Source organism: Neodiprion lecontei, chromosome 4 (assembly GCF_021901455.1).
Source record: "Neodiprion lecontei isolate iyNeoLeco1 chromosome 4, iyNeoLeco1.1, whole genome shotgun sequence".
In the NCBI taxonomy this organism is placed as follows: Eukaryota; Metazoa; Arthropoda; class Insecta; order Hymenoptera; family Diprionidae; genus Neodiprion; species Neodiprion lecontei.
Window position 1 is genome coordinate 14,764,282 of NC_060263.1, and position 27,962 is coordinate 14,792,243.

The 27,962-nt window shown below is 37.1% G+C and overlaps 4 protein-coding genes and 1 long non-coding RNA gene across 10 annotated transcripts; 3 read left to right on the forward strand and 2 right to left on the reverse strand.

Annotated features, from left to right (window-relative positions):
• Window positions 1-1,181: 1,181 nt before the first annotated feature.
• LOC107221398 (ATP-dependent zinc metalloprotease YME1L) lies at window positions 1,182-5,376 on the forward strand. Its single transcript, XM_015660376.2, has 12 exons — window positions 1,182-1,597; window positions 1,737-1,865; window positions 1,970-2,356; window positions 2,475-2,715; window positions 2,983-3,077; window positions 3,222-3,465; window positions 3,554-3,686; window positions 3,773-4,010; window positions 4,094-4,336; window positions 4,431-4,577; window positions 4,652-4,813; window positions 4,899-5,376. Exons 1-12 carry the CDS (start codon window positions 1,571-1,573, stop codon window positions 5,082-5,084), a joined length of 2,232 nt encoding a protein of 743 aa, XP_015515862.1. The 5' UTR covers window positions 1,182-1,570; the 3' UTR covers window positions 5,085-5,376.
• Window positions 5,377-7,121: 1,745 nt separating this feature from the next.
• On the reverse strand, window positions 7,122-15,459 carry LOC107221402. Of its 3 annotated transcripts, XM_046736201.1 has the most exons (7): window positions 15,300-15,435; window positions 15,016-15,231; window positions 14,225-14,479; window positions 13,915-14,107; window positions 13,521-13,731; window positions 13,238-13,380; window positions 7,122-13,100 (listed from the first exon to the last, which is right to left on the reverse strand). In XM_046736201.1, exons 2-7 carry the CDS (start codon window positions 15,084-15,086, stop codon window positions 10,518-10,520), a joined length of 3,456 nt encoding a protein of 1,151 aa, XP_046592157.1. In that variant the 5' UTR covers window positions 15,087-15,231; window positions 15,300-15,435; the 3' UTR covers window positions 7,122-10,517. The 3 variants fall into 3 exon arrangements, with proteins under 3 accessions (XP_046592157.1, XP_015515869.1, XP_046592158.1); XM_015660383.2 differs by having other exon boundaries at window positions 15,016-15,459; XM_046736202.1 differs by lacking the exons at window positions 15,016-15,231; window positions 15,300-15,435 and having other exon boundaries at window positions 14,192-14,302.
• LOC107221400 (probable ATP-dependent RNA helicase DDX23) lies at window positions 14,312-19,295 on the forward strand. Of its 3 annotated transcripts, XM_015660381.2 has the most exons (11): window positions 15,616-15,777; window positions 15,968-16,241; window positions 16,302-16,614; window positions 16,719-17,051; window positions 17,146-17,568; window positions 17,707-17,833; window positions 17,926-18,049; window positions 18,128-18,243; window positions 18,359-18,619; window positions 18,704-18,878; window positions 18,962-19,295. In XM_015660381.2, exons 2-11 carry the CDS (start codon window positions 15,983-15,985, stop codon window positions 19,183-19,185), a joined length of 2,355 nt encoding a protein of 784 aa, XP_015515867.1. In that variant the 5' UTR covers window positions 15,616-15,777; window positions 15,968-15,982; the 3' UTR covers window positions 19,186-19,295. The 3 variants fall into 3 exon arrangements, with proteins under 3 accessions (XP_046592162.1, XP_015515867.1, XP_015515866.1); XM_046736206.1 differs by lacking the exon at window positions 15,616-15,777 and adding an exon at window positions 14,312-14,441 and having other exon boundaries at window positions 15,968-16,614; XM_015660380.2 differs by having other exon boundaries at window positions 15,968-16,614.
• A 333-nt stretch (window positions 19,296-19,628) lies between these two features.
• Window positions 19,629-21,693, reverse strand: LOC107221397. 2 transcript variants are annotated; one of them, XR_006903663.1, is made up of 3 exons: window positions 21,236-21,585; window positions 20,765-20,946; window positions 19,629-19,766 (listed from the first exon to the last, which is right to left on the reverse strand). It is a non-coding gene; the product is annotated as an uncharacterized LOC107221397 (long non-coding RNA). The 2 variants fall into 2 exon arrangements; XR_001525625.2 differs by lacking the exon at window positions 19,629-19,766 and having other exon boundaries at window positions 20,145-20,946; window positions 21,236-21,424; window positions 21,560-21,693.
• LOC107221396 (delta-1-pyrroline-5-carboxylate dehydrogenase, mitochondrial) lies at window positions 20,190-24,928 on the forward strand. Its single transcript, XM_015660375.2, has 7 exons — window positions 20,190-20,329; window positions 21,581-21,794; window positions 21,932-22,366; window positions 22,504-22,914; window positions 23,114-23,292; window positions 23,379-23,567; window positions 23,749-24,928. The coding sequence occupies exons 1-7, from the start codon at window positions 20,286-20,288 to the stop codon at window positions 23,981-23,983; spliced, it is 1,707 nt and encodes a 568-aa protein (XP_015515861.1). The 5' UTR covers window positions 20,190-20,285; the 3' UTR covers window positions 23,984-24,928.
• Window positions 24,929-27,962: the final 3,034 nt, after the last annotated feature.

Below are 27,962 nucleotides of genomic sequence, written 5' to 3' on the forward strand. Positions count from 1 at the left end.
TACGAATAGAATTTAACAATAGAATTTCTTTTAAATATCGCCGTAAATTTTTTTACCACATCTTTGGATATTATACATACAATTGTATAATAACCTGTGTACGTTTACATACTTATATTGTTTGTAAATAGTTATCCCTTTCAGTTTTTTAAATGAGTATGTGAAAACTATAATACCGTTATACGACTAGCTATGATTTTGAATCAATCGCGTAAGACTATCAGTATGTATTGAATAGTAAAAAAGTATTCAAGAGAGGATTCAATTTCAAAAGAAGCAAGTGTCTTAGTTTCTGATTTCAAAATTTATTTCAAATTGCAAATGTTGGAGACAGACTGCTTGACGAGACCAATCATTGAAGTAAATCATCAATGCGCACAGTAAATAATTGATTCATATGATATTGAGAATTTGCCGTGATTACGAAATCGTTACTTCAGTAGCTCCGCTTCTTGTGTACCTGAGTAACGATGAGAATATGATTCAGCGTCAAAGTGCTTATGTAATGTATAGTATAATATAATGTTGCTTAATATATTATAATTTTCATTCCATATTTTATTAAGAGAAATATATTTTCAAATAACAGCTATATTTTTATTACATGAGGTGAAGAAAAATATTGCTGAGCGTCACAACATAATATACCTATATATATACATATATGTATGATGCAATATGTGTGATTATGTATGTATACATATCATGACACACTGTACCTATATAAACCAAAACATGAGAGCTTTAGGAAATAAAACTATAAATGTATGTACAATACGACAGCTTAACATTTTATGCGCCTTGAAACATCATTTTAGTTTTGTACACGTAAATTGATTTGAACTTCGACTGAGGTTGTGCAAACGCTTAGATCATATTACTTGTATATGCCAAGTGCAAGCGCCAGGCCAGTCACGCTGCTAAAACAACCCAATCATATGTTCGTTATATACTTTATGCTTGGCGGCAGAGAGGCTAACTATCAGCCATTTTCTTAAAATCAGAATTTCTGTTCGATCGGTAATTGTTTCAATCAACTCTGCAATGTCAGATTGGAAAAAAAAATATGGCTGAAATTTGTCATGAAAACAAAATTGAACAAAAAAATACGTGGTAAAGTAATCGAGCAACGAAAACCGATTTTCGATCAGTTTGTAACCTACGTGAGCGTATATTACATACATTTAACCCCTGATTAGATTTGAATCGCGGGAATAGTTCGTGCACACGTAATGGTGGCACTGCGGTACGCCGCTATCACAACATCGTGGAGTCGAAACCGACGAAAAGTTGATCTTCGATGTCTCAGTCCCTCAACGGTCCATGCACACAATACAAGCTGTAAAAATTGCCTTAGATTTGACATTGTGGCAGTTTCGCTCCGGAAAGAACCTAGATAGTCGTACGAAAATAAACGACACATACCAATATAATAGGTATATCAGGAAAAGAAGGGAAGAAGTAGCAGAAGATACTTTTGAGATCGTTCTCCCTGTCACTCATCAGCTACGTTACATCCCCTCCCCATATTTTTTATCTCTGAAAAGAAGAATAACACCAAAAGTCTTCCATGATTTCACTACAGTCTCACAACCAGGTAATCATTCCCACCTCACTATCTTGCCAGCTCACTGTTTCCGAAATTATTAACAATTTAGGCAGATACCATCATCTCGTCTGTCCGTCGGTCCTCAAATTTCGTTCCTAACCTATGTATCATCTCAAATGATTTCCAGGTGCTCTTTCACCTTACTCAATTGACAGCGGCCTGTACTCCTCGACGTCGTGGTCTTGTAGTTGGAGCTAAGAACAATGAAAAACGCAACAATGAGAGAAACGCCATTTGCTGCGAGAGCCTCGTCGAGGTAAAGCTATCTGTCGTTATTATGCTTATCATGGATGACATGATATCGTTTTTAACGATGTCAAGGAGTCGTTTATTTTTTAAACGGATTCATTCTTCTATCAGGCGGCTAGGAACTGCACCGAATTGCCGGTGAAGAAAATAAATCCACAATATTTGGGCACTGTTCTCCAACTAAATAGAAATGAATTGCTGGAAATTTTATCGAAAATTTCAAATGGCACTAGTGCCAGGTTTAAAAGCGATAGTAATAAATGGAGGATCTCTTATACATCGGGCAATAGTTTTGATGAAAACAAAAGGATAGGCTTGAACTATCAACAGAATCCATACCGGTATAGGCATAATCTCTGTGCAATGGCGCCATTCTACTTAAATACCATTACTCGAGGATTTAAAACCGAACACAATATCAAGGCTGAACTGGACAGAAATCCCGGTCTTTCAGCCAGAATTAGACGATGGATGGGAAGATCTACAACGGATTATCAGGTTTGAGATTGAAACTTTAGTCTACTTATATAGAATGAAAATTTTGATGATTAAATATCGACAAGTATGAAATTTTTTGAATCATTAAAACTTGCAATATTTTATTTCCATACCTCAGGTCGGGAAAGTCCAAGTACCTGGTGGCACGACTGAGTTATCTCAGGTGGATAACCTGCGAACTTTGCTTACCGATACCCAGCTTTCTACAAGTGAACAACAGCGTATTAAAGTCGCATTCGTCGAAGGCTACTTGGCTGGACATTTGCCAATCCATCCTACGCGTACTAAAAGATGGTTGAAAGTAATTCAATATTTGGCACTGATGACTCTTATTCTCATGTCCGGAGTGACACTTTATGGTGCGTAATATTTATTTAACAGAATTAATCATTGTTTTTGCTACAGTAATTACAAATAGTGTTTTAAAGTTATTTAAACGCTTATTTTCCTCCTTGTTGTCTCTTATCTCATTTATTTACGTAATGATAAGCTTCAAGTTTTCGAACGAGCTACCTGAGAATCAGGATACTGAAATAAGAAAATGTGATTTGTTGCTCATATTTAGATCTATCGAAAAACATTTTCCTCCATTGGCATGAAAATGAATGACATGTTTTTCATTTCAGCAAGTGCAAGCGGCAGCGTGTTTAGATTTCCACTGGGCAATCAGATCGAAGTCAGTGCCGATGACATCAATGTTACTTTCAACGATGTCAAGGGGGTAAGTTGCTAATGAATAAGGTCTAGCATCATCAAAATAATGTAGCATTTAGTAGCTTGGTTGAAAAACTAAGTTTCCTTTGTAACAACATTAGATAATCCATCTATTTGCTATTCTTATCGATTTTCTCAACTAATTTACCAGGCCGATGAAGCTAAACAAGAACTGAAAGATGTCGTCGAGTTTGTAAAATCTCCTGACAAGTTCTCGGCACTCGGAGGCAAACTGCCCAAAGGAGTTCTGCTCGTCGGACCTCCGGGCACAGGAAAAACTCTGCTGGCTCGTGCAGTTGCTGGAGAAGCTGGAGTTCCCTTTTTTCATGCAGCTGGCCCTGAGTTTGACGAAATTCTTGTTGGTCAAGGTGCCAGGAGAGTCAGAGACTTATTCAGTGAGTAATGAGATTACGATTTGAACCAAGTACTTATAATTGATCGTTTGCTACTGTTCAGTGCTAAAAATTAAAAATCTTATTCCAGAAGCGGCGAAAGAAAGGGCCCCCTGTGTCGTATTCATTGATGAGATCGATTCAGTAGGAGCAAAGAGGACAAGTTCCTTCCTTCACCCTTATGCAAACCAGACCATCAATCAGTTGCTTTCAGAAATGGATGGGTAAGCATTTTTTGGTGAATTAATAATTCTCAATACTAAACGACATACACGAAAATTAGTTACATTCTACTTTTAAACCGACGTAGCTTCCATCAGAATGCAGGAGTCATAGTTCTGGGAGCCACAAACCGACGAGAGGATTTGGACACAGCTCTATTGCGCCCGGGTCGATTTGATGTCGAAGTTTCAGTCCCAACTCCTGATTTTACTGGCCGAGTGGAGATTCTCGATCTGTATCTTGGGCGAATATTGTGTCACGATATCAATGTCGAGGTGCTGGCAAGAGGGACGACTGGCTTTACTGGGGCTGACTTAGAAAACATGGTAGGTGTTGTTTGAAAAAATGCTTGATACGAAATTATGCACTACTTCCGGTAATAATAGAAATGTACTATTCTTCTTCATAGGTAAACCAGGCCGCTCTGCGTGCTACTATAGACGGCGAAGACTCTGTTAGCATGAAACACCTGGAACAAGCCAGAGACAAAGTTCTAATGGGATCAGAGCGGAAGACACGGCTACCAGATGAGCAGAGTAACCTCATAACGGCTTATCACGAAGGTGGTCACACGATTGTTGCCTACTATACTGAGGGTGCACTTCCGTTGCATAAAGTGACGATTCTTCCCCGCGGAGAAACTTTGGGACACGTGCGTTGAAGCTATATTTATTATGAGTCTTGCAAATTGATCGTATTGCAAAAAAAATGCTCTGCTCGCTACTTTTTCTCATTTCACTTTGCAGACCGCTTACCTGCCAGAAAAAGAAATGTATCACACCACAAAACAACATTTACTCGCTATTATGGACACACTTATGGGGGGAAGAGCTGCGGAGGAGTTGATTTTCGGAGCCGAAAAAATTACCTCGGGTGCATCAAATGATTTGGAAGTCAGTAGATGCTTTCTGTCCTTCGATTTCCTTAGTACGTTCTCGATATGAATTATTTTTCGTATATTTTTCAGAGAGCCACCGACATAGCTATGAACATGGTAAAAAAATTGGGGATGTCAGAGAAAGTTGGACTTAGAACGTATTCCGAAAACAAGTTAACTTATGTAACAGTAAACGAATTTAGTCAGTATTCTCAAGAATTGATCGACCTGGAGATTAAAAAAATAATGCAGGTAGAGTTTAATGTTTCGTTATTGTTATCTTATCTTAATATCGCTCTTTTTTCTCTCTATCTCTCATCCGTGAAATATATTCCAGGACTCATACGACCGCGCCAAAGCGATACTAAAGGCTCATGCAAAAGAGCACAAACAGCTGGCGGAGGCTTTGCTTGAATATGAAACGTTGGATGCAGCTGAAGTAAAGGCTATTATGACGGGGCAAAAGGGTCCAGAAAGACCGCCCAAAAAACCTAAAACCCAGACACCCAAAAACGTTAAGTAATATTAAAGGATAATAGTACACAAATATGGTACAGAAATTGATTTTTTTTTTTTTTTTCCCACTCTGCTCCAACGTGCTAGATCTTTAATGTATTTTCCATAATTCGTTAGTCATCCACTTACACTCAGTCAAGATCTTGGAGGGAATTTTTGAACTTGTATCATAAACAATTGTTACCGGAATAGGCGACGTTTCGCGTATTGTCCGTCAATAAACAAATAAACGTATCCTAAGAAGTATGGTGTGATATATATAGGCAACTTATATTGTACATAAAATATGTTGAAAACTACATGAATTTGGAAAATCTATAGAAACCAGGTGAGAAGAAGGACCCCATTTTTCTTAAAAGTGCAGTCAAGTTTATTGAATCCGTTTAAAGTGCGCTTTACCTTACTTTTATAGAATGTTGTGTTCAAAAAGGCAAGAATTTTAACCGATATATATTCGTAGTACATTACCGAATAATTCGACAAACAGATAGCATGAATAGTCTTAGAGTTCTTCTACTCGGTGCCCAGTAGCTTTGGAACTTTCGTGAGATAGTAAGCTGTGACAATACGTGTCGAAAACAATTTTTTTTGTTTAACTGATGGACTCGTATGATTTATTATTTATAGAATCGGGTTTTTTTGATCTGCGAATAAAATTTTTCCCAATTGCAAGACTTTTCATTACCTTCTTGAGTATTCTGAGCTTCTGGAAAATCAAAGGATTAGGTAAATAAATGAAGACACACGATTTAGAAATATTTGATATATATATATATATATCTAAACTTATTGTTTTATTAAGGTTTATTTTCACTGTTGTTTCATCGCAGGGGATTGATTTGCTTAAAAATTAGGGAATATATGATCGTCTTTAGAGGAATTTTCGTTTTCTAATGAAAAATTTGTAAAATAATAGCAATGTGAGCAGGGGGGGGGGGGGGGGTAGATAATTGTTGAGAGTGCAACTAATTGTTTATTCTAAATATCAATTGAAAGCACACCGTGAATTAAAGAGATATATTTTCAATCCCTGGCAGACGTACTGCATGCCGCAATTATAGGTAGTATACCCTGTCTTCTAATATTAAAATGTTTTTCATTATACTTACAAACAATATAATGTTGTAATCTATGACGATGGACGAGTAAAAATTTTGCAACTCTTATGAAAAAAAATATACAATTTGTAAATTTAACGAATTAAAATAGTTATTATAAATTTATAAGTAACTAATTGAGAGGAATCACATTATTATACTTTATAGAATTTGTTGCCCTCACATTTTTTTTTTATATATTTTTTCTTTTGTTTCGTTTTTTAAGTTTCTTTTTTTTTTTCTTTACAAGTGTATATTTAGTCGAAAATATTAAAAATTACTTCTGGGTAAAGTTAGGTCGTTGAATTAAAATACAGTAATAATAATAATAAATCAATTTAACTATCAATAGCTAAAAATCATCAGAGACGATGAAAAAGAAGGTACCGGCATTGGGACGTCAATGAATTATTGGCATCATGCTATAATTATTTAAAAAGAATAGTAGAAGCTAAAAATACTTGCTACACAAGAAGTAAACGTAATAACGAGAATAAGACAGAAAAAAAACTTACAACTTGAAAAGAAAAAAAAAATCAGTCCTATTAAATAATTTGTACATATATAATGATCGATCACTTCTTTATAATAATAATGTTCTCAATTCAGCTAAATTCAATTTTTAAATTTTAAAAGCATGGTGAGAGCATTGAAATATACATAGCTTCCGAGATTTTAGCAAGAAAAAGAATTTAATTCAAAATATGAAAATAAGAAAGTAAAAAGATGAAGAAACGTGCTCATTAGATTCTCGTTCTTGATAATCAATTAATTTAAAATCTAGTGTCACACATGCACTCGATAACGATGATGAAAGTTCAACAATTAACGTTTGTAAAGAAGGAGTTAAACTTTCACTTGTTTTATTTTTAAAGTGGTTGTTAAATTGCTTCACGGATTTTGCCGAATTTTAATATTTACTAAAAAATTATTTTTTGGATCATGTAAATCCAAACATCTCAATACATCATCCTTCGCATTTTACGCGTACAAAAAGTTCACCTTGTTCCATCATCTTTTCACTTGTTAGCTATATATCTCGGTTCAATACGTTTTTATTATTTCCTTTTAACTTTAATTTTTATTTCTATCACTAGTAACATTAACGTATGTTTCACAGTACGGTTTGATACATTCAACTCAGCCCAATTCATTCAAACGGAAGAAACAACCAAGCAAAGGTAGCTGCTTTGCTTGTTTAATCCATCTGATTTCTTCTTTCGCAAAAACAATATTTATCAAGCGTTTCTTCGGCGGTTGTGTTATAAAAATTATCACGGTGATGATAGGTAATGGATGGGAATTCGTATCTCGCAACAATTATATTTTTGCGGGTTAGATTACTGGAGAAAATAAAATACTTGACAACGCAGTTGTACACAGTTACGAATATACTATAAAGTTATCCTTGAATTAGCTGTAACGCGGTACATGATACTTCGTGTATTTGTGTGTTGTGTATGCGCGTGTGCGTGTGCAGAGAGATAAACAGCGTGTTCAAATCGAAAGAAAGAGAACGTAAACTAGAAAATTGCACTCTCTCTAGTAAACCAGAAACCAAGATTTAATAATTATGTGTAACATAATTGTTTTCAAGTTTCACACAGGTGTTTACTAAAACAGATTATCGATGCCTTTGCAAAATTTTATGTTCAGCGATCATGTGCTTAACATGTGTGCCAATGATCACTGCAATCTTCATTATTATGGGATTCAAAGGCAACGTGAAACAAGTTGAAAAAAGAACTGCTCTAAATTCCTCTTTCAAATCTTTTCACTTTGATTTTAAAAGATGTAACATTTGCAATAATGATCTCCACTAACTAGTAACTTTTTTTTAACAAAGGATAATGTAACATGAGGAGTAACAATAACGAATGAACTTTTAATAATCATTGCAATACTGATTTCTTACCAAAAATGGTGTTTTTTTTTCCACTAACTCATATCGATTCTTTCTCCCATTCATGCTAATGAAGAGAGTAGATATCATTATCAAAAGCATGTCGTAAATATATTTCCTGTACCTTGACGATTTGTTTATTTTATGCAACATTCTATGCCCATAATAACGATATAATAATGCCTGCTGTTGACAATTATTTGTAAAAGATTTTCACTTCTACAATTTGTTAGTACCACATGGACAAATATTGGTCGAGAAAATGGATCATCGTTGTCGTTTGAACGTTATTGCGACTGATACAAACCACTATTGCGACCATGTAAACAAAGCCTGCAAGTAAACGCACGTACATACACTCGTTAATTATTCTTCGTAACAACCCTAATTGATCCCAATAGTCATATAATTTCTCACTTTCTCAAAGATACGCTTTCTTCTGCGGTGGATATTTATTTTTAATACCACATCCAGCACCATTCCTTGTTAATTTAATACTTTGCATCTTTTGAAGACAAGTTTTAAAGGATTTTCGAGTATAATGGAAACGTAAAGATCTCTTCAACCTCGATTTGTATATTATAATTCAAGTGAGATTATTATAATTGATTGAAAAATTCTTTAGTCCCTGAAAGCAAAAGGTTTATTCAATTCATCAGATATAGTAAAATGAAAATTTATACCCTGGAATATTACTTGGTATATTTTTTAGGGTTGTGATACAAGAAGAAAAACCTTCTATTATCTACAATTTTCAATTGCAATAACTGGGTATTGGTACTATCGACATTTGATGTCAAACCTAGGCTACACAGTGGGTCCCCAATTTCCTTAAAAGTACCCTGGTTTCATTCCTTCCCTTATGAGCTCTCTCAAACTGAAGGTTTCCCCTAAATGTACCCTAAGGCAGTAATTTCACCTTAAAACTCCTCAACTTATGCCAGTTAGTTACTTTTTTACATAAGCTAAAATTGAGTAAAAAAATTAATTTGATGTTTAAGGTATTAATAAATAAGTATAAAATAATATTTACACTTGACTTAAAAAAAAAAAAAACATTGCATTTCAAAACTCTTACATTTCACAAATCCACAATTTTGCCGGTTTAATTCAGTGTCCTTATCTACGGAATAAAATTCCAAATTAATTTGTTCCTATATTTGGTTGGAATTATAAACATTGTTCCGAAGCATTAAATTGATTTTCTGGATCCATTTTAGTTTATGGAATAAAAAAATAATTTAAAAAAATTGAAAATTTCAATGTATTTTACACTCAAAGTTTAACCCCTCCTCCCCGGTCCATGTTCTATATTATCCAGATAATTTTTATACTCACAAGGGATTTTTTTTCCTATAATATAAACATATTTTTGGGGTGCCATGGAAAAAATTCCAAAACGACCAAAATAATGGACACTCTAGTGTGTATCTAATTTTTCTCTATTTGGTCAATATTATGAAAAAATATTAGGACCCTAATAACCCCCCCCTTCCCTATTTTCTTAAAGCTTTCCCCTATATTCCCTGCAATTACCTGGCGTGAGCACTGTGAAACCTGCAAACCTCTTGAATTACAGTACATTAACTTTTGTACTACTTGGCGGGCAGTTAATATTTCGTCTGAATACAAACTACGTTAATTAATTATTTATGAAAATCACGCTAAACGATCAGTTACAACGGCACTTACATTTTTATTACTATACACTATTTCTACTATCTGACAAATGAGAATAGTTCCGTGCTACGGAATGAAACAAAATAACTATTCGCTATTTATTTTTCTTTTCAGTTTTTCTTCTTGTCGTGTGATTTTTCGGTTCTGTTTATTATGTATGCAGTACCAAACCTGCGGCTAAAAGGTAAAAAGTATCGGATTGCTATAGTATGTGCCCTACACGTGTATGCATAGTTGGATAATATGAACTATTCTCGACAATTATTAGTATATCACTATATTAGGCAGTGCTTATTAAGACACAAAATTCTGACGCCATTTCTACGTAAAACATATATGTATATTACTTTTTCTAAACATCCTGCAGGCTCTAAAATTTCTAAACATTTTATTTCACTTCCAGAAGTGCGAATAAAAAATAAAGGTAAATATTTATCTAGTCTTGAACTGTGTAAACTGAATATAATTAATAGTTTTATGTACAAATAATTGATTCCGTCCAATATCTTATAAATCATGCTATTCTATTGCTACTTGTGAACTTGGAATGTTCCAAAAACGAACCAATATTTTATATTCTAGCTTATGTGTGTATGCGATGGTTGAATTTGCTAGTTGATATTTCGAGTTGACGGTATCTCCGTACTTCCATTATACTCGTGAGATCTTTGCACCTATTTTTATGTAAATATACGCACGCATATCGCAAATATTAAGAAATATACTTAATATTCAAATAACACTTGAGGATTTATTCGCTTCAGTGGTTTGTCTCCGATACATCGTTGAAGAGCGGTGCTAGCGAGTCGACGTCTTGCAGTCCGTCAAAATTACCCAACGGATCTAGGCTGTCAGTTTCACCTTCGTTATCAGCAAGAAAGCTACTTTCCAACAGGTCTGTGACGTTGCGACAAACGTTATTTGATGAAGAATCAGAATTCACCGTCTCGCCATGAAGCTGCAACGAATTTAGATTTAGACTGGAAAGCATTGGTTCGCTTGACTCTGTGTATACTTCCTTTAATTCGATTGGATGCAACGGTGTTGAAGGGTACGATTTTGATCCACTGGCAACATCGTCAGCGTAAGGAGAAGCGTACGACAAAGCCATAGGCAATGGAGTGTTAGGATAAGATCGAGATTGCATCATTCGCTGCAAAGTGGAAGACTCCGGGGAGTCCAAAGCTGTCTCCGGTTCCAATATATCCCCAACATTGAGATTTAAATGTGTACTTGGTAAACTATTCAAAATTAGGCTATTCGACACTATTGGCTCGTCACTGGTATTATGCTCTGGCAAAATTTCTAAGCTCTGAGAGCTCTGGCTATCCAAAATGTTGAAAATGTTTGTCAAATTTTCAGTGCTTATCTCCTTGTCGCCTATTATAAAGTTGTCGTCATTCGGCATGATGTTTCCATCTGCATCATTAAGCAAAAAGCTACCGCCATCTATATGGCCGATAGGGCCAAAGTCGTTGAATTCACTGGGAACAGGAGTGGGAGCCACAGAGCTACTCGTGGAAGGATTGAAACTATGACTTTGAAAACATATCGGATAGTGTTGCGATGATAACGGAGACATTAGCGTGGGATTAACCATCCTTCTCAGAGGAACGGATTGCGACCTGTAAAACAATTGCTCCGTCGTGAAGTTCTTTTCGTCGTGAAAGAGCTCGCTTATCTCTTGGTCGGGTGCCTTGGTGGTTTTCTGATACGAATTCTTTATTTCTTGCAGGTTCTCCTGGCTCGGATAATTGATCAGCAATTGTTTTTGAGACGTAAAATCGGTCGGCAAAATGCTAGAAGACGCTGGTCTCTGCGGCTCGTCCACTTTGGCAAGGACGCTTGTAGCGTTGGCAGGCGTTTGCAGGTCGTTCAATTTACCGCCGCTCGGAGGTGACTGAGAAGCTGATATGGGCCTGGTTATTTCTGTAGGCACGACAAATATGTCGTTTCTGTTCGTGTAAGGCGTGCTGCAAGACATCGACCTAGAGAACGGTTTCTGGGAGGTACGGGATCTGGAGACATTCGATTGAACGTTACTCCGCGAACGAGGAACGGGTGTGTTTCTAGGAGAGACAAAGGGACTTCCATTGGCGGAGTTGGGCTTGGAAGCACGTCCGTTGATCGGGGATAAAGGACCAGGGGAAATTGGGGTGAAGTTGAATATCCTCCGGCGCGTGTTTGGACTTTGAGGGACCGTCGAAACCTGACTGCTATGATCTTGGAAGTGCTCCACCACGTTCGTTTCAAAACTTACTCGACGCCTGGTACCCGATTGGCTCGGATAGTTGAGGAGCGAAGACAATATTGCGTTGGGTTTGGACGCGATGCCAGCCTTTTCCAATGCCAAGTTTATTCCTGGACTAAGAACGGTGACGGGATCTTCCGCTGTTGAATGTCCAGTCGCGTTTACTTTCAAATTTTGCTGGAGGATTAATCGTAACTGGGATACTTTGTCGGATCTTGATACAAGATCGACATCTGTCGATAAGCTGTTCACTTCTGTGTCAGAGCTGGAGGAGCTGCTCTGTTGAAAATACTGTAAAAGCTCTTCTTCCTGCTCTTGAGAGTTATTTCCTCCGTTTAAATAGTCGTCCAGAGCGTCGGAGTCAAGGGTGCAGGTTTTGCTCGTTTTATTCGTAGTTTTGGAACTCTCTTGCGATTGCTGAGGCTGTTTGTTAGCTATTGTCGAGACGTCGGTTATATCAGAGACATTCTGGCAACCGTTCAGCTTGGCGCAATTGTTAGACCGATTAGAAGATTGGATATCACAGTTTTCCTCAGGCTGATTAAAAGTGGCCTGTATCACTTTGAATTTTGTCAATTTTACGCTGTTTGCAGACACTGCCGATTTTCTACCACCAGTCCTCTGAATCGACGCAAGTCTTGGCAGCGGGTTGTTATTCACCGTTTGTACGGTATCCGGTGAGTTTAATAATTTTGGCTGTTTTTCTACAACTGATTCAGATTTCATAGATCCTACGTTCAAATTGGCACGCTTCCGAGGATTTCTTATTTTAGGGTCTTTAGACGATATTGCTGTACTAGTAACAACCGCCTTCGTCTCGTTGTTACGAGACGCGACTTCGCTCGTTTTTACCACTATATTATCACAGTTAGATTGCAGGGAGATGCTGTTGCACGCGTAGTTGTTGCTAGTTGATTTAAGAACCTTTTTGTGCCGACTCGTCGTTACAACAGATAAATTACACTTGGTTGGTATGGTTCGCACCGCTAACGGACCTCCTCCTGTACCTTGTAATGACTGACTCGCTTTATTCTTCTTGCTGCCCTTTCCCCCCCCTCCCTTAATATCTACAGTCTTCTCTTTGTTCTGATTCTGAAATACAGTTGAAAATTATTTTTGCTATCGGCAAAACACTTGCACTAAACTTAGACATATCAACATTCGGAATTATTTCTTGCATTGTCGAGGTCGGAAAATTAGTGGATAGCATTATTATCAGTTCACATTACCTGCGTAATTGCGTCATGATTACGAAGTTTTTGCTCCCTTATATGCTCACGGAGCTGCAATTTGCGTTGTAGCTGCAACTGGGCTTCCCTAAGTTTTCCCGGTTTTTCACTGCTCAGTATTGTTGGTGATGGTGACGGAGCTTCTATCAAATTGAAACGAGTTTACATGAATTTGTAAAATTGGGATTTCTGATGCTTTCTTGCTTCAAATGTGTTTCAAAGAAGAGAACGCTATTCGCGATGCTTAAACGACATTAGGATCGCTAGATAGTTCTTGACTAACCTTTGTTACCTACAGTCTGGGGATCTGAGGCAGCGCACAAAATGCATACCGCGGCCAGTGACCGTGTGTCTACGCAAAGATTGTTCACCAAATGCCGAGCTAAAGCACTGAGCGAAGGGAACTTCAAGCCAAGTAAACTTTCCGCCCATTCCCTTATCAGCGTTGAAGCAGCACCGAGCATCTCTTCAGTGATCTCATCTTCCTCGTCGATCTATGTGAAACACATGGGTGGTGTTAGTGAACTTTGAAGACGGTAGAACTAATACATATGAAATTGCGACTAATACGGTGATTCTGGGACGCTTTCTGTAATGTTATACTTTTGTTTTTTTTTTTTTTTTTTTAAAAGTAAAACATTGTCCAAATCTGTGTCTATAATATGTAGCTAATTCACCGGTTGTTCTCCGGTTATAGGAGGCAGCATCGGCGGATCCAGTTTAATCTTCTTCCTCATTCCTGCGTAACAGTAGCGAGAGTTACCGCGTGTTCCGAGGCGCCGCGGCCTAACTCGGGGGTAAACTTGTTTCATCACTTTTCCAAAGTCAGCAGTGGACAGAGGCTTCATAGAATTCTTTATGCAGAACATGCTAAAATAAGAGGTAGTGCGGATCAGTTTATTTCAGCTTATTCTTTGTATTTACCAGTACTTTGAATAAAAATTAGGGCTTAACTGCACTCCAAAACATATTCAACTAAGGACCCACTTGTACTCGTCGTAAACTTCTTGCTTAGGTAAAGAGACGTCTGGATCTTCTTCAAGATGAGTTTTTATCCACATTATGGTCTGGTGAATTTCATAGCGGTTTCCTAGAGGATTTAAAGGCTGTCTCAAAGGATCCACGTTCTCACCAGACTTGGTCAACGAAGCTGGTAATTTCAAGTACAACAGGAGCTTTTCTTCTATCCGCAATTGTTCTACTTGTAAGTAAATTCCTTGTACTCTACATTTCGAGTCGTCACTGTTGAATAGATAAAGGAGTAAGTTTTTTGCTAACACATGCAACACAACAAATAATTTTTCCAATGCATTATATACATATACCTATACATATATCACTGAATACTGTACATAATTGTATACATAAAGTTGCTTCATGAATCGCGATTTTTTTTTCACAGTAAGAGTTAATTAAAAAAGTAAATAATATAGGTTAAAAATATTATAAAAATGCGTTTCACGGGTCAAAATATTGATAAGTGATATGAAAATCGTCTGTAAGAGGAGAACGTAATGACAGTGGGCAATGATAAAATTATTCAATTGAGTAAATAATCTGCTGTAACAAATCGAAATTTGTCAAAGAATCGGGATTAGGGTGAACAAAAGATGGAAATACCGATTGATCGATAAAGCAAGATTATGCCGGGAAATGCATAAGTATATGTACATACACCGCCAAACAGCGTTGATAAAAATTACGGAAAATATAAGTGACACCGGCATAAGTGGGGAGTGAATGAAAAGAAATATTTGAAATGTTCGAATGAAACTGACCTGATGGCATCTTCTAGCATTTGTTTAATTTTATCATGTTTATCGACGGGACTGGGGGCGATGCTTGTCATTTTCCCGGCGAGAATATCTTTGACGAGTTCACCGGCTTGATGAGGACCATTGTTAACGCACAAGGACGATGTATTGTTGTAGCTGAATATTCTGTTCTGTTGAGAGCCACTACTGTCACCGATCGGCGGCTGCCCCCCATTGTCACTGTAAACGTCAGGTCTTTCTCGTTTTATTTTCTTACTGCCGATCAAGCTATCATCTATTATATTTACAGATTTCGAGCTTTTTAATGCCGGCTGTTGTACTTGACCATGGCTATCAACGTTCATTGTTCCTTACGCGGCAATATATACAATTTGATCACCTCTCGTTAACCGAGAATGCCCTACCATTTTGTCACAGTCAGCTGCGATTTACTGCTAACTTTAACCCGTGATCGTTCGTTTCCTCCACCCGAGAGGAGACTCGCCTCTGGATAACCGTCCATTCTCGCATACCGCTCTATGCAACATTTTGTGCTCTATGGATATATTTCGATAGGTAAACGTAATCCTTAGAGCGTATACTACTCTAAAATCGGATTCGACTTCTTTCTACAATTTTTTATTCTGTGTTCCAGGACGTCGAGAAAACGTTGTTCCATTTATTCGTTGAATAGGTTAAATATTAATTATACAGTTTCACGATGGACTAAAGAAAGTTGTTTCATGCGCGATAACTGTCTCTGTTGACTCGAACCTAAGGAACAAGGTATTTTTTTCAAAAATTCTTCACGATTCAAAGTAAAATTAATGCGTATCTGCACAGCCAAGCGGCAATGGTGACAGTAGACAGATTATGAAGAATTCTCTTCTTTTCACTTGTTGAGCAAATATACATGTAAAACAAACTCGGCCAACGATAATATTGTCTTCGTTATTGTGTTTTAAAATTCTCTCAGGGTTACTTCTCTGCCATGGTTCACGAGAAAAAACCTGTCAGGCGGAGTAGATCCAGAGAAAGGGATAGAGAACGCGAGAGAGAACGTGAGCGACGAGAAACGAGGGAGCGACGGAGATCGAGAAGCCGATCCAAGGATCGGAAGAAGGACAGGAAGCGTTCAAAGTCTCGAGAACGTTCACGCGAGCGAGACAGATCTCGGGAGAGAGATTTAGACAGAACGAGAGAACGAGAGCGGTCCAGGGAGAGAGAGAAGTCGAGGGAACGTAAAGATGGTAAGGATCGAGGTAAAGATGAGAAAAAACATAAACTCAGTCCAATGTTTTCTGTGGAAGATGATGCTAGAAGGGAGAGCAGAAGTGATGTTAAAAAAAGTGACGATGAAACAGAGGAAAAACCAAAGTTGCCCGCCAAGGCTGAGCCCCTCAGCTTGGAGGAATTGCTGGCAAAAAAAAAGGCTGCAGAAGAAGCAAGAGCTAAGCCCAAGTTTTTGAGTAAAGAAGAACGTGCTGCACTAGCTCTGAAAAAAAGACAGGAGGAAGTTGATTCCATCAGGAAACGACAGGAAGAAGAAAGGAAAAATGCTTTTAAAAATGATGGGCCTAGCACTGGCAAAGACAGGGACCGTGAATGGGATGATCGAGACAAGTAAAAAGAGCTTCAGAGTTGTTTTATTTCGGTAGATGGTGAATTGCATTAAACTGAGTTATGTTACGATATTCAGTATGATTTCTAATATAAATAATTTTCAGGCGTAGAGAGGCAGCGCGATCCAGAGACGACGAGGTCAAAGACAAAGACAAAGAAAAGGAGGTAGAGGCAATCAAAGAACGCTACTTGGGATTAATTAAAAAGAAGCGTAGAGTGAGAAGGTTAAACGATCGAAAGTTTGTGTTTGATTGGGACATTTCCGAGGATACTTCGGTGGATTATAATAACATATACAAGGAACGACACCAGGTGCAATTTTTTGGTCGTGGAAATCTTGCTGGAATTGATATAAAGGCACAGAAGCGAGATCAAAGTAAATTCTATGGTGAATTGTTGGAAAAAAGACGTACTGATGCTGAAAAGGAACAAGAAAAGTAAGATGCTAGTGGTATTATACTTATAGAACTTACAAAGTAGTTAATTTTTTTAATATAAAAATGAATAATTCACTTATTTGCCCCCATTAAGAATGCGGCTGAAGAAAGTTAAGAAGAAGGAAGAGAAACAAAAATGGGATGATCGTCACTGGTCTGAGAAATCAATTGAGGAAATGACAGAGAGAGATTGGCGAATATTTCGTGAAGACTATAATATAACAATAAAAGGTGGCCGCATTCCTGATCCCATACGATCTTGGAAAGAGTCTGGTTTTCCTAAAGAAATTTTGGATATTATTGATAAAGTTGGCTATAAAGACCTAACGCCAATTCAAAGACAGGCTATTCCTATTGGGCTACAAAATCGAGACATTATTGGTGTTGCGGAAACTGGTTCTGGTAAAACGTTGGCTTTCCTAATTCCCCTGCTCCTTTGGATTACAAGCCTTCCGAAAATTGAGAGACTTGAAGAAGCCGACCAAGGACCTTACAGCATAATTCTAGCCCCGACTCGGTGAGTTAAACAAAAGAGCAAATGATATTTTTCAACAATACTTTTTGATGATAAATATTTTTGCACGGCAAGTTAAGTGGATTGATGACTGTTGTTACATTATTCGTGAATATGATTCAACTTGTATCAATCCCATAGTGAATTGGCCCAGCAGATTGAAGAGGAAACTAACAAATTTGGACAACCCCTTGGCATCAGGGTTGTTGTTGTTGTTGGTGGTCTATCAAGAGAAGAGCAAGGGTTCAGATTACGAATGGGTTGTGAGGTACGATGAAATAAGACATTTGCGCGTTTATGCAAATGAAAGTTAATTTTTAACTTATAATTAACTCATTTTTTGATATTAAACTGTTTCAGATAGTCATCGCTACCCCTGGTAGATTGATAGATGTCCTGGAGAATCGATATTTGGTTTTGAATCAGTGCACATATATTGTTCTCGACGAAGCTGATAGAATGATAGACATGGGATTTGAACCAGGTGAGCAACACTTTGCTCTTCTTAGCTCTCAGAGAAATATAAAACACATACTTACCTTGCCTTCTTTGTCCCGCTCAGACGTTCAAAAGATCCTGGAATACATGCCGGTGACAAATTTGAAACCAGACAACGAAGATGCTGAGAATGAAGAAAAATTGTTGGCCAATTACAATACTAAGAAAAAATACCGACAGGTGGGTGGCGAATATCTTTTAAGTCCCTTCCTATGATAATAAATAGAATCTGTTTTCTGGATTTTTATTTGTCATGGAAAAAAAATAGTACATCACAAAAATTTTAATTTTTCAGACTGTGATGTTCACGGCTACAATGCCCGCAGCTGTTGAACGACTTGCCAGAACATATCTCAGGAGACCTGCTGTCGTCTATATCGGCAGCGTTGGAAAACCAACGGAAAGAACAGAGCAAATAGTTCATATAATGGGAGAGGCAGACAAGAGAAGAAAGCTAATGGAAATACTGAGCCGTGGTGTCGAGCCGCCTGTTATTATATTCGTAAACCAAAAGAAGGGTGCCGACGTTTTGGCAAGAGGACTTGAGAAACTTGGGGTAAGACTCTGGAAACTCATACTACATGTGTAAGGAAAATTGTCCAATAGAATGCTTTCATTATTAAATATTTTTTATTCACAGTACAATGCCTGCACTTTGCATGGTGGCAAAGGTCAGGAACAAAGAGAATACGCCCTCGCATCTCTCAAAGGTGGTAGCAAGGATATTTTGGTTGCCACGGATGTTGCTGGTCGTGGTATCGACATCAAAGATGTATCAATGGTTATAAATTACGACATGGCTAAAACTATCGAAGGTAAATTATTCTGGAATTTTAAATCCTTCCGATGAGAATTCCAAAATTTTAACATCGTTAATGGCTTCTCATTTTTTCATCAGATTACACTCATCGTATCGGTAGAACCGGACGTGCGGGAAAAGCCGGTCTTGCTATATCTTTCTGCACAAAGGACGACAGCCACTTGTTCTACGATTTAAAACAGACTATTCTGGGCAGTCCTATCTCTACGTGCCCACCGGAATTACTCAACCATCCCGACGCCCAGCATAAGCCTGGTACTGTGGTCACCAAGAAGAGGCGGGAAGAGAAGATATTTGCATAAATGTATTGCGTTTCCTTCTTTAATGTTTACAATTCGATTCAATCTTTTACATGTGATTGAGTCCGTCGATAATATTTTACAATAAATTTCATGTGTACATTTGCAATAGATATAATGTATGTGATATATATGTAGATATTTCGGCGTATTCGTTTGAAGTTATATTGGTTCACGAGACTAGTTTCCATACGTCATGCTCCGTATTCCAATTATATCCATAAAAAGTGATTAAACAAATTTGAATTTTTCCGCGTATCAACCGCCATCAAGTTAAAAAAAAGTTGCCCAACTACAATAAAGCTACATACCCATTGGTTGAACCCATTTTTTAAATCTCTTCGCCGTGAATCCGGTAGGTAATTAACAATTTGCTAGCGATCAATCGACGGCATGCAACGGACAAGCATCCTTGACCAGAAACAAGCTCGATGCATTTCTGATTCTATATTTATCCCTTCTAAAAATCTCGGCGCTAAAATCCAACTCCTCCCTCCAATATGCAACAATGGCAAACATACGATACTCATCCTTCGATCGTTACGAATGGAGAATAATTTTAAAGTTCATGAACGGGCGTAATACTGTAAAAAAAAAAGAAAGAAATTGTTGTCACAGAGCCAACGGCCTGTTTTTCTGTGGTTCTTTTTTTGGCATACATACGTTCACACGAATTAAATAATATATAGATATAACCTGACTAGGATTACGTAGCCTTCAGGAAATAACCTGGAGGGGGGCAGAAGCGTCCTAAATATAAATTGTACGAACGGAAAATATTGTTGTTCGCGACAATCGTGAAACGTGCATTTTGGAGGGGGAAGGCTTTTCGTTATACTCCGCGATACTCTGGTGCGAGTGAATTTCTCAACGCGTGCGCGGTGCGGTACCAAGTGCTAACAATTTCGATATACATTATAGGTATAGTGCAAAGAAGCCGGAGGTAGTTGGTTAGCCATTCATTTGATGGTCTAGAGCCGACTCAACAGTTCCGCGACATCAGGACGAGCGTAACAAATATTATAATCCTAACGCCACACTCGTGCCACCAGTCGCAGAAAATCCTACATCCTTGGGTGGGGTAAAGGGCATAACACGTAACAATGCTAAGCGTATGTCGACAAGCTGTCATCTCCGGCGGACAAAAGTGAGTGTGAACTATTACAAAAAATAGAAAAAGAAAGAAAAATTTGAAATATCGACAGCGCGTTTATGAATTCTCATTGATTCAGGCTCGCCGTCGGTATATTCCACTATTCTCATACCTGGCATATTCGACTGTTTCAATTCCGTCACACCTATATACCTGCTTTGGTACTTGCATTCGATTTACCCATAGCTTGCTTATACATTCGCAAGTACATGCCTACTATATACATATATATGCATGCAGCGTGCATAATTGGCTTGAAGTGTAATAGATGTAGCCCGATTATACATATTCATCTAATCCCCATGCTATTTCACTGCACTGATATCTTTGAGAAAGTACAGCACCTTTTTTTGTTGTACTTTATTTATTCCTTAAAATTTTATTAACCATATCATACTTTGGCTATCATAAACGAAGATTTTTCATCACCATGATAAGTTGATCCTCAGGTGTTAAAAAGAGTAGTTATGCAATGTCTCTTGTAAATACATTATACAGCTTGGTACACTGGATCTGCTGACACACATATGCTGAAGCGTTTTAAAATACCACGTACCAGCCACCAAGATGCACACTGATGCATCGAATGCTGCAACCTACACTTGCTGCATCTGCAAATAATTTGCAACACACCATTTTAAAATATATCAAATATAGATATTTTTCTTCTGTTTGCTCTTATGATTTTTAATCTGTGAAGGATTATTACCCATTTTATTTGCCTTTTTATCAACATATCATACTATCTACTTTACAATCTGAATTCTTTGTATGGAGAATATCCTATATAAATACTTATCGAGCAATTCATTTTCAAGTCTCACTCAGAGAATTTATTTTTTATGTTCCTCTAAATGTTGTTTCTAAGTAATTTGAACTTGAGTGAAGAACTTAGCTCACCTGTTTCATCCAATTACATGTCTTCGAAATTTATTGAGAGAGTGGCAGTAGCTCAAGCAATCGTCTGTGGGCTCCAGAGTGAGAAATGCTAATGATGAACAGTTGAAGCAGATTGATAAGCCTGTATTAGTTAGCAGATAAATTCGTCCCTATCTTGAAACTCCATGTATCAAAGTCCAAGCGTGCACTCTAAACAATTTCATTGTATTAAGCACATATTCATGTATACAGATGATGTAATAAGCAGTGACAGCTTTGGTAGATAATTGATTTTGAAAGACATTTCTCGTTGTATTAAACTATTTTCAAATAGCTTGATCTCACTATTTCACTATTTCTTCTTAGAACTGGAATACGGTCATTGTCGAGTGTCGTGCCAGTGATATGTCCCCCCGAATTTCCATTGGAGAACGAGCCTGTCCTTGGATATGAGAAAAACAGCAAAGAGCGGGCAAATCTCCAGGCTGCTCTAAAAGTGATGAGCAGTGAGGTCGAGGATGTCCCCATTGTCATCGGCTCGGAGGAATTTAGAACTGATAATTACAAGTATCAAGTCATGGTGAGTAGGACAGTCCCAATCAAATTTTATTCAATGTCTAATACAAAAATTATATTGAATGATATTACAACGCCTATGAATTCTGGCATGTTTTTATATTACAAGAAGTTACATCAATTATCATTTTTGATTTTCAGCCTCATAATCACAAGCACAAAATAGCTAAGTTCTATTATGCGACTCCTGAGCTGGTCCAAAAAGCGATAGATGTAGCTGTGAAAACTCAGCGGGAATGGGAGAGATATCCAATTGAAAAAAGGCTTGAAATTTGGCTGAAGGCTGCCGAACTGATGCAAAATAAGTACAGACAGAATTTAAATGCAGCTACGATGCTTGGACAGAGCAAAACCGTTATTCAAGCCGAAATTGACAGCAGCGCTGAGCTGATAGACTTCTTTAAAATAAATGGATACTTTGCCAAAGAAGCTATAAAGTACAAACCGATTTCACCCGATCCTAAGGAAACTCTCAACTCAATGAGGTATAGAGGCATGGATGGATTCGTCGCTGCAATTTCTCCCTTCAATTTCACTGCTATTGGGGGTAATCTTAGTTACACACCAGCGCTTATGGTGAGCATCTTGATTTTGGCGCAATCTCATAAATGATGGCATAAATTGCGCACTCACAAGTAAACTGAATTGAAAATAGCTGTTGACGTATTCTTAAGAGAAATACATGTTTTCCATTTGTTATATTCATTGCTTAGGGTAATGGCGTTTTGTGGAAACCATCTGACACTGCAGTACTTTCCAATTGGTGGATTTTCAAAATCTGCAAAGAAGCTGGGGTACCTCCAGGAGTTGTAAATTTTATTCCGTGCGATGGTCCGGTATTTGGAAATACGATAACCGCGTCCCCTTACCTTTCCGGTATTAATTTCACTGGGTCCGTACCGACGTTTAACAGGCTTTGGACCCAGGTTGGAAATAATGTAAACAAATATAAAAATTATCCAAAAATGATCGGTGAATGCGGCGGAAAAAACTATCACTTTGTTCATCCAAGTGCTGATATTACCACCGTCGTTATTGGCACTATCAAAAGCGCATTTGAGTATAACGGACAGAAGTGTTCAGCATGCAGTAGGATGTACGTTCCTCAATCTCTATGGGGGAAGGTGAGATATGAAGGTGTAATTCTTTGCTTATTATTAATTCAATTACATGTTTGGATTGAAACACTTTGCAGATACTCATTTTACAGTTATGATCCTTCGCGGATCTTAGTACGAAAATTGTAATTTATAATATTTGTGATGCTAGGTTAGATTATTATGTTTTTTTATTATCTTTTATGGAAGTATTGAACATTTCTAGATCAAGGAAGGTCTTCTCGAAACTCGTGACAAATTGAAAATCGGGGACGTTCAAGACTTCACTTCATTCACCTCGGCTGTAATAGACAAAAATGCATTTAAGAGAATCACGTCTTACATCGAACATGCGAAATCCTCAAATACCACCGAAATAATAGGAGGTGGTACTTATGATGATTCGTAAGTACTTATTGCAAGACATTTGGTCGTTTTTACCATTATTATTATGGTCCACCTAGATGCATCATTGTTCTCATCATTTTCAGACAAGGTTACTTTGTCCAACCAACGATCATCGTATCTAAGGATCCCAAGGACAAGCTGATGACTGAGGAAATCTTCGGCCCTGTTCTAACAATTTATGTATACAAAGATGCGGATCTTGAGTCAACCCTGAAACTGGTAGAGAGTTCGACGCCATACGCACTGACAGGAGCGATATTTTCCAAAGACTTGTGAGTATTTTGTGGGCAGGTTTTTTTTTTGGATGTTATGTAATATTAATAGCAGTCATCTTCCACAGCATTGTAATCCCTTGATCATTGTGCTAGTTACTGAGCTCTCTCCCATAACATATTCCAATCATTTTTACATTTTACATATTAACATATTCCAATCATAGTCCAATGTTTACAGAAAGTGGGCTCGATACGCATTAGATGAACTAAAGTATACGGCAGGAAACTTCTACATAAACGACAAATCGACAGGATCTGTGGTAGGTCAGCAACCGTTTGGTGGAAGTCGGATGTCGGGTACAAACGACAAAGCTGGCGGGCCACATTATGCCCTACGATGGGCTTCTCCGCAGGCCATAAAGGAAACGTTCGTGCCTCAGACGACCTACGACTACAAGTATATGAGATCTTAGATGTGTGTTTATGGCATAATGAGAAGCGTATAATGGATCGGTTATTACGAATCGACCGTTATTCCTGTGATGTGGAAGAAAGCCAGGATAGTATTAAAAATTTGACCATAATGACGATTAGGGAGCGCGTTTCACTCAGAGTTGGTAATGGATAAATTTTGACAAAAAACGACAACGCGTTATGTGCAAGATTTAACGGATAATCACAATCTCCTAGTCCAATTGGAATACAAATAGAACGCTCTTCTACTTATCTATCGAATCTCAAGAGTAATTGAAGTCTTATTTTAGAAACTTATTTTCCAATTTCTGTTTTCTCTTGAAAAAATCGGTCCTTGAATCAATGGCTCAGGCTGTTCTAGCAAATATAGCTGCTTAAACGGCTTAAACAAAGACTACCACGTCACGTTACAATTATTTGTATCGCCGTTATGTCTTAGGACAATATGAATGAATAGTCTTGAATGTTTACGATACCATGTGGAATAAAGTTGGTATTTCATTGTTAGTATTCAGCGAGCATATCAATTTGTATTCATGATTGTTTCATCGTAACTTATGTAAAATTGTAATATTTGAATTATTCAAGTGATTGCAGAGAAGTTAAGTAGGTATTTTTTCAATGGATACATAGGTGTATCAGAATGATGAGATGTATTACAATTATGTAATCGTTAACGAGTGTGGATAATAGTAACAACAAAGTATATGTATGCATACATATATATATGTGTATATACTTATATGTGTGTATATTACAATATGCACCATATAATGCAGATGTAGTGGCTAATGTTCTGATGTTATTTATTCTATTTGTAAAATAGCAATAAAGTGTAAAAACGATTAACTATATTGATTGTAGTAATCATTGTATATTTTAATTGCTTATGTCTGCATTCATCGTTATAATATAGGTATAATAAAATCGACAGATTGAGATAGTTGGTTTTGGACTAAATTTCTTATGTTTCTGAATTCCTACAAATGCCTATTTCTTGTGGACGGTGTGGTTTCGGAAGGGAATCTGAAGAGGTGTGATTTGGCTAGTTATTTCACCAGCTTTGTGTGCAAAAATTTCAAGCTTCAGTAACCAATATTAATGGATAATATATGTCAGTATAAAAGATGATAGTACGAATTTTCTCAAAAATAAACCGAGTCGAGTCTGTCTGCGAAAAATGCTGATTCGAAGAGTCTTTTCCAAATGACTGGATCCTCGAATACTCGTAAAATATCAGTTCATAAATCATGGGATCGACATCTGGAAAATTACAAGACTTCTTTCTTCGGCTGTAATTTTCGATCCACTGTTTTCGATAACTTCAAATTACGCGCAATTGCTTTATGTCGCAAAATTACATCGATTATTTTTCGTTAAAGAAAAAAAATAAGATTTGTATGGACGTAATTTTCGATGAATAGAGAGAAGATTGAGCAGTTCAAAAACAGTAAACTACACTGCATAATTTTTGAAGTTGGGTAAAACATAGGGTCTCACTTATTTTGCAATTATAACAATATTTGATTTCTAAAATTGTGCTTTTTCCGAGTATCCTATTGCATCATCGTTGTGACTTTCAAGCTGCTAGAAATTACGTTTTCATCATCTAGATAATTTTCTCTTTTCACGGCTCTGTTTTAGAACGTCCCGTGTATAAATTTTCGTCCATTGTCGCATTCTCATAGTTATGTAGTATTGCGTGACATATGATACCATCTCATCCTTGTATTGTTCACAACGAAATGAAAAGCTGTAATTCTGTATCATATCAGACACAGTAGATTCATATACAGATTGATTCTGAGATTCTATGTGATTACAGAAGTAATTCTTGATCGCTGATAGAAGAGAGAACAGAAATATATTGCTATGAATTAAACGACCTCTGGTTTTCATATTAATCAATTCTGTTTCGCTGAGAGTATCATTTTCTTTAACTGACTGAAAGGCTATCTGACATACTTGATACTTATTTTGATTTCTCAATTTGCGGCACAAAAATCCAGTCACATAATATATTATGCAATTGACAACCGAAGCTGACGCATAATCATGGTCAAACCTAACAACATCTTCGTATTCCCATTCCGTTGTTTGGATAATGGAGTCTAACTTCGTTTTTAATTCTTTCAAGTGTTTTGAAATGTGTGTAGTATCCTTTCTAATAATCATTGGGTAATCGGCTAATGAATCTAAAGGCTTGTGGGTTACTTTTTGCACTATACAATTTCCAAATTTTGGGGGTGTCAACAGTTGATATATTGATATTAATTTATAAAGTTGTAAAAATGAGGGAAGCGTAGGGTAGTCATTAGCAGCTCCTGCTTGCCGGATAATTCCAAAAAATTGCTGCAATATAGATCAGATACCATTTTATAGCTAAAATAGTCTTAACACAAGGAAATGTAATATCCAATACTACAATATTGATATACTTAGTTTAAATTGTGATACAAATTGGGTCCCCCCTCCCCCAAGATATAAAATCGGAAGGCACAACAAATATAAAATGTGTAAGATTTTACCTCCAAACGATCTTGACTCATATTAGCAGTCAAGATATATTAAAAATCATATGTATTGAGGAGCTGTTCGCATAAAGCTATGGTAGATAAAAGGGTTACTCGCAAGCCTTCAGTTGTGCTCCTCATAAGAAATTGATCACAGATAATCTGACTATTTATAAACTTGTGATCCCAATTATCAAGCCAATTCAAAGCATTTTGAAAGGTCTAGGACAGATTACTCTTAATCCTCATGTTGCATTGTACAACAGATAGGAGAGATAAGCTCGTTCTGCCAACTTATTATTTTCCATAATTCAATGACCTGCATACGTCAAGATCCTTACTACCGTTTCCTTCATTTGGAAAACGTCTGTTCAGTGCATCGAGCATTCCATTCAGTAAAAGTGTAAATTCAATGGTTTTTTGACAATTTACAAATTGTGATGAAATTTTGCGGTGATAAAATTATAAACCTACCGCAACGCTGTTGCTGAAAATATATTAAAAGTATGTTCAAACAAATACATGTAAGCGTAGTACCAAATACAAGTGATTACCAAACCTTAGGAAATTGTAGTTTTGAAATAAAATATTAACAATCAATACTTGTGCTGCTAATGAGACTCTCATCTTCATGCAGTTCATTGGATTGATATGGTTCCGAGTTACTTTTCGGCACACTCCGAGATTGGCTCGGTTCTTACAATTTTCGTAATATAAGTTTTTATACAGCCATTTAATGAAATTACCATCCATCTGTTGAGAATAAAATTACAAGTATGTGAATTACTCACTGATCTCCATATGAACGAGATCAGTAGAATTACTGTATATATGACCAGTGAGGTTGGGAACGGGACCGACGAACGTCAAGAAGGATACAACACTTTTCACTAGATATAAAGTAAATTCACCTTCAAAATCCTATTAATCTGTAATCTGTTTTGCACACATTTTATCAAATGTGGTGTATTCGAGAATATGTAGATTTTTCTAGGTTCATCCATTGGATTTTCAAGGAAATGGCAGGCATTATCTATGTTTCCTTGAACACCAAACTCTGTCCACATCTTCCGATTAGTTGTCGCACCGTCGCAAATGATACTATCTGCATATTCTCCTGCTTTTTCTAGTTCTGTAATTGCTTTCAAGGCAAACTATGCAAGTATTCTCCGAGATGTAGAACCTTTACAAGGGAATGTGGCTATTGAATGGTGAAACTCGCCCCTCCCCCAAGGATAAAAACTAAGGCATAATCTGTCAAGTCATTTGAAATGCCGCTTTCTTGACCTTCTTTTTGTCCATTTCCGAGTCCATCAAATGTCATAGATTTTACATTGATTGAAATGCTTTCCTGTACTTTCATTTCATCAATCAGAAGAATTTCATGCTGAGCTATTGCTGGTAGATGGAACCGAGGTGCTTATGAATAGTCGTTCGAGATGATAAGGGTAATATGTTGTTGCTC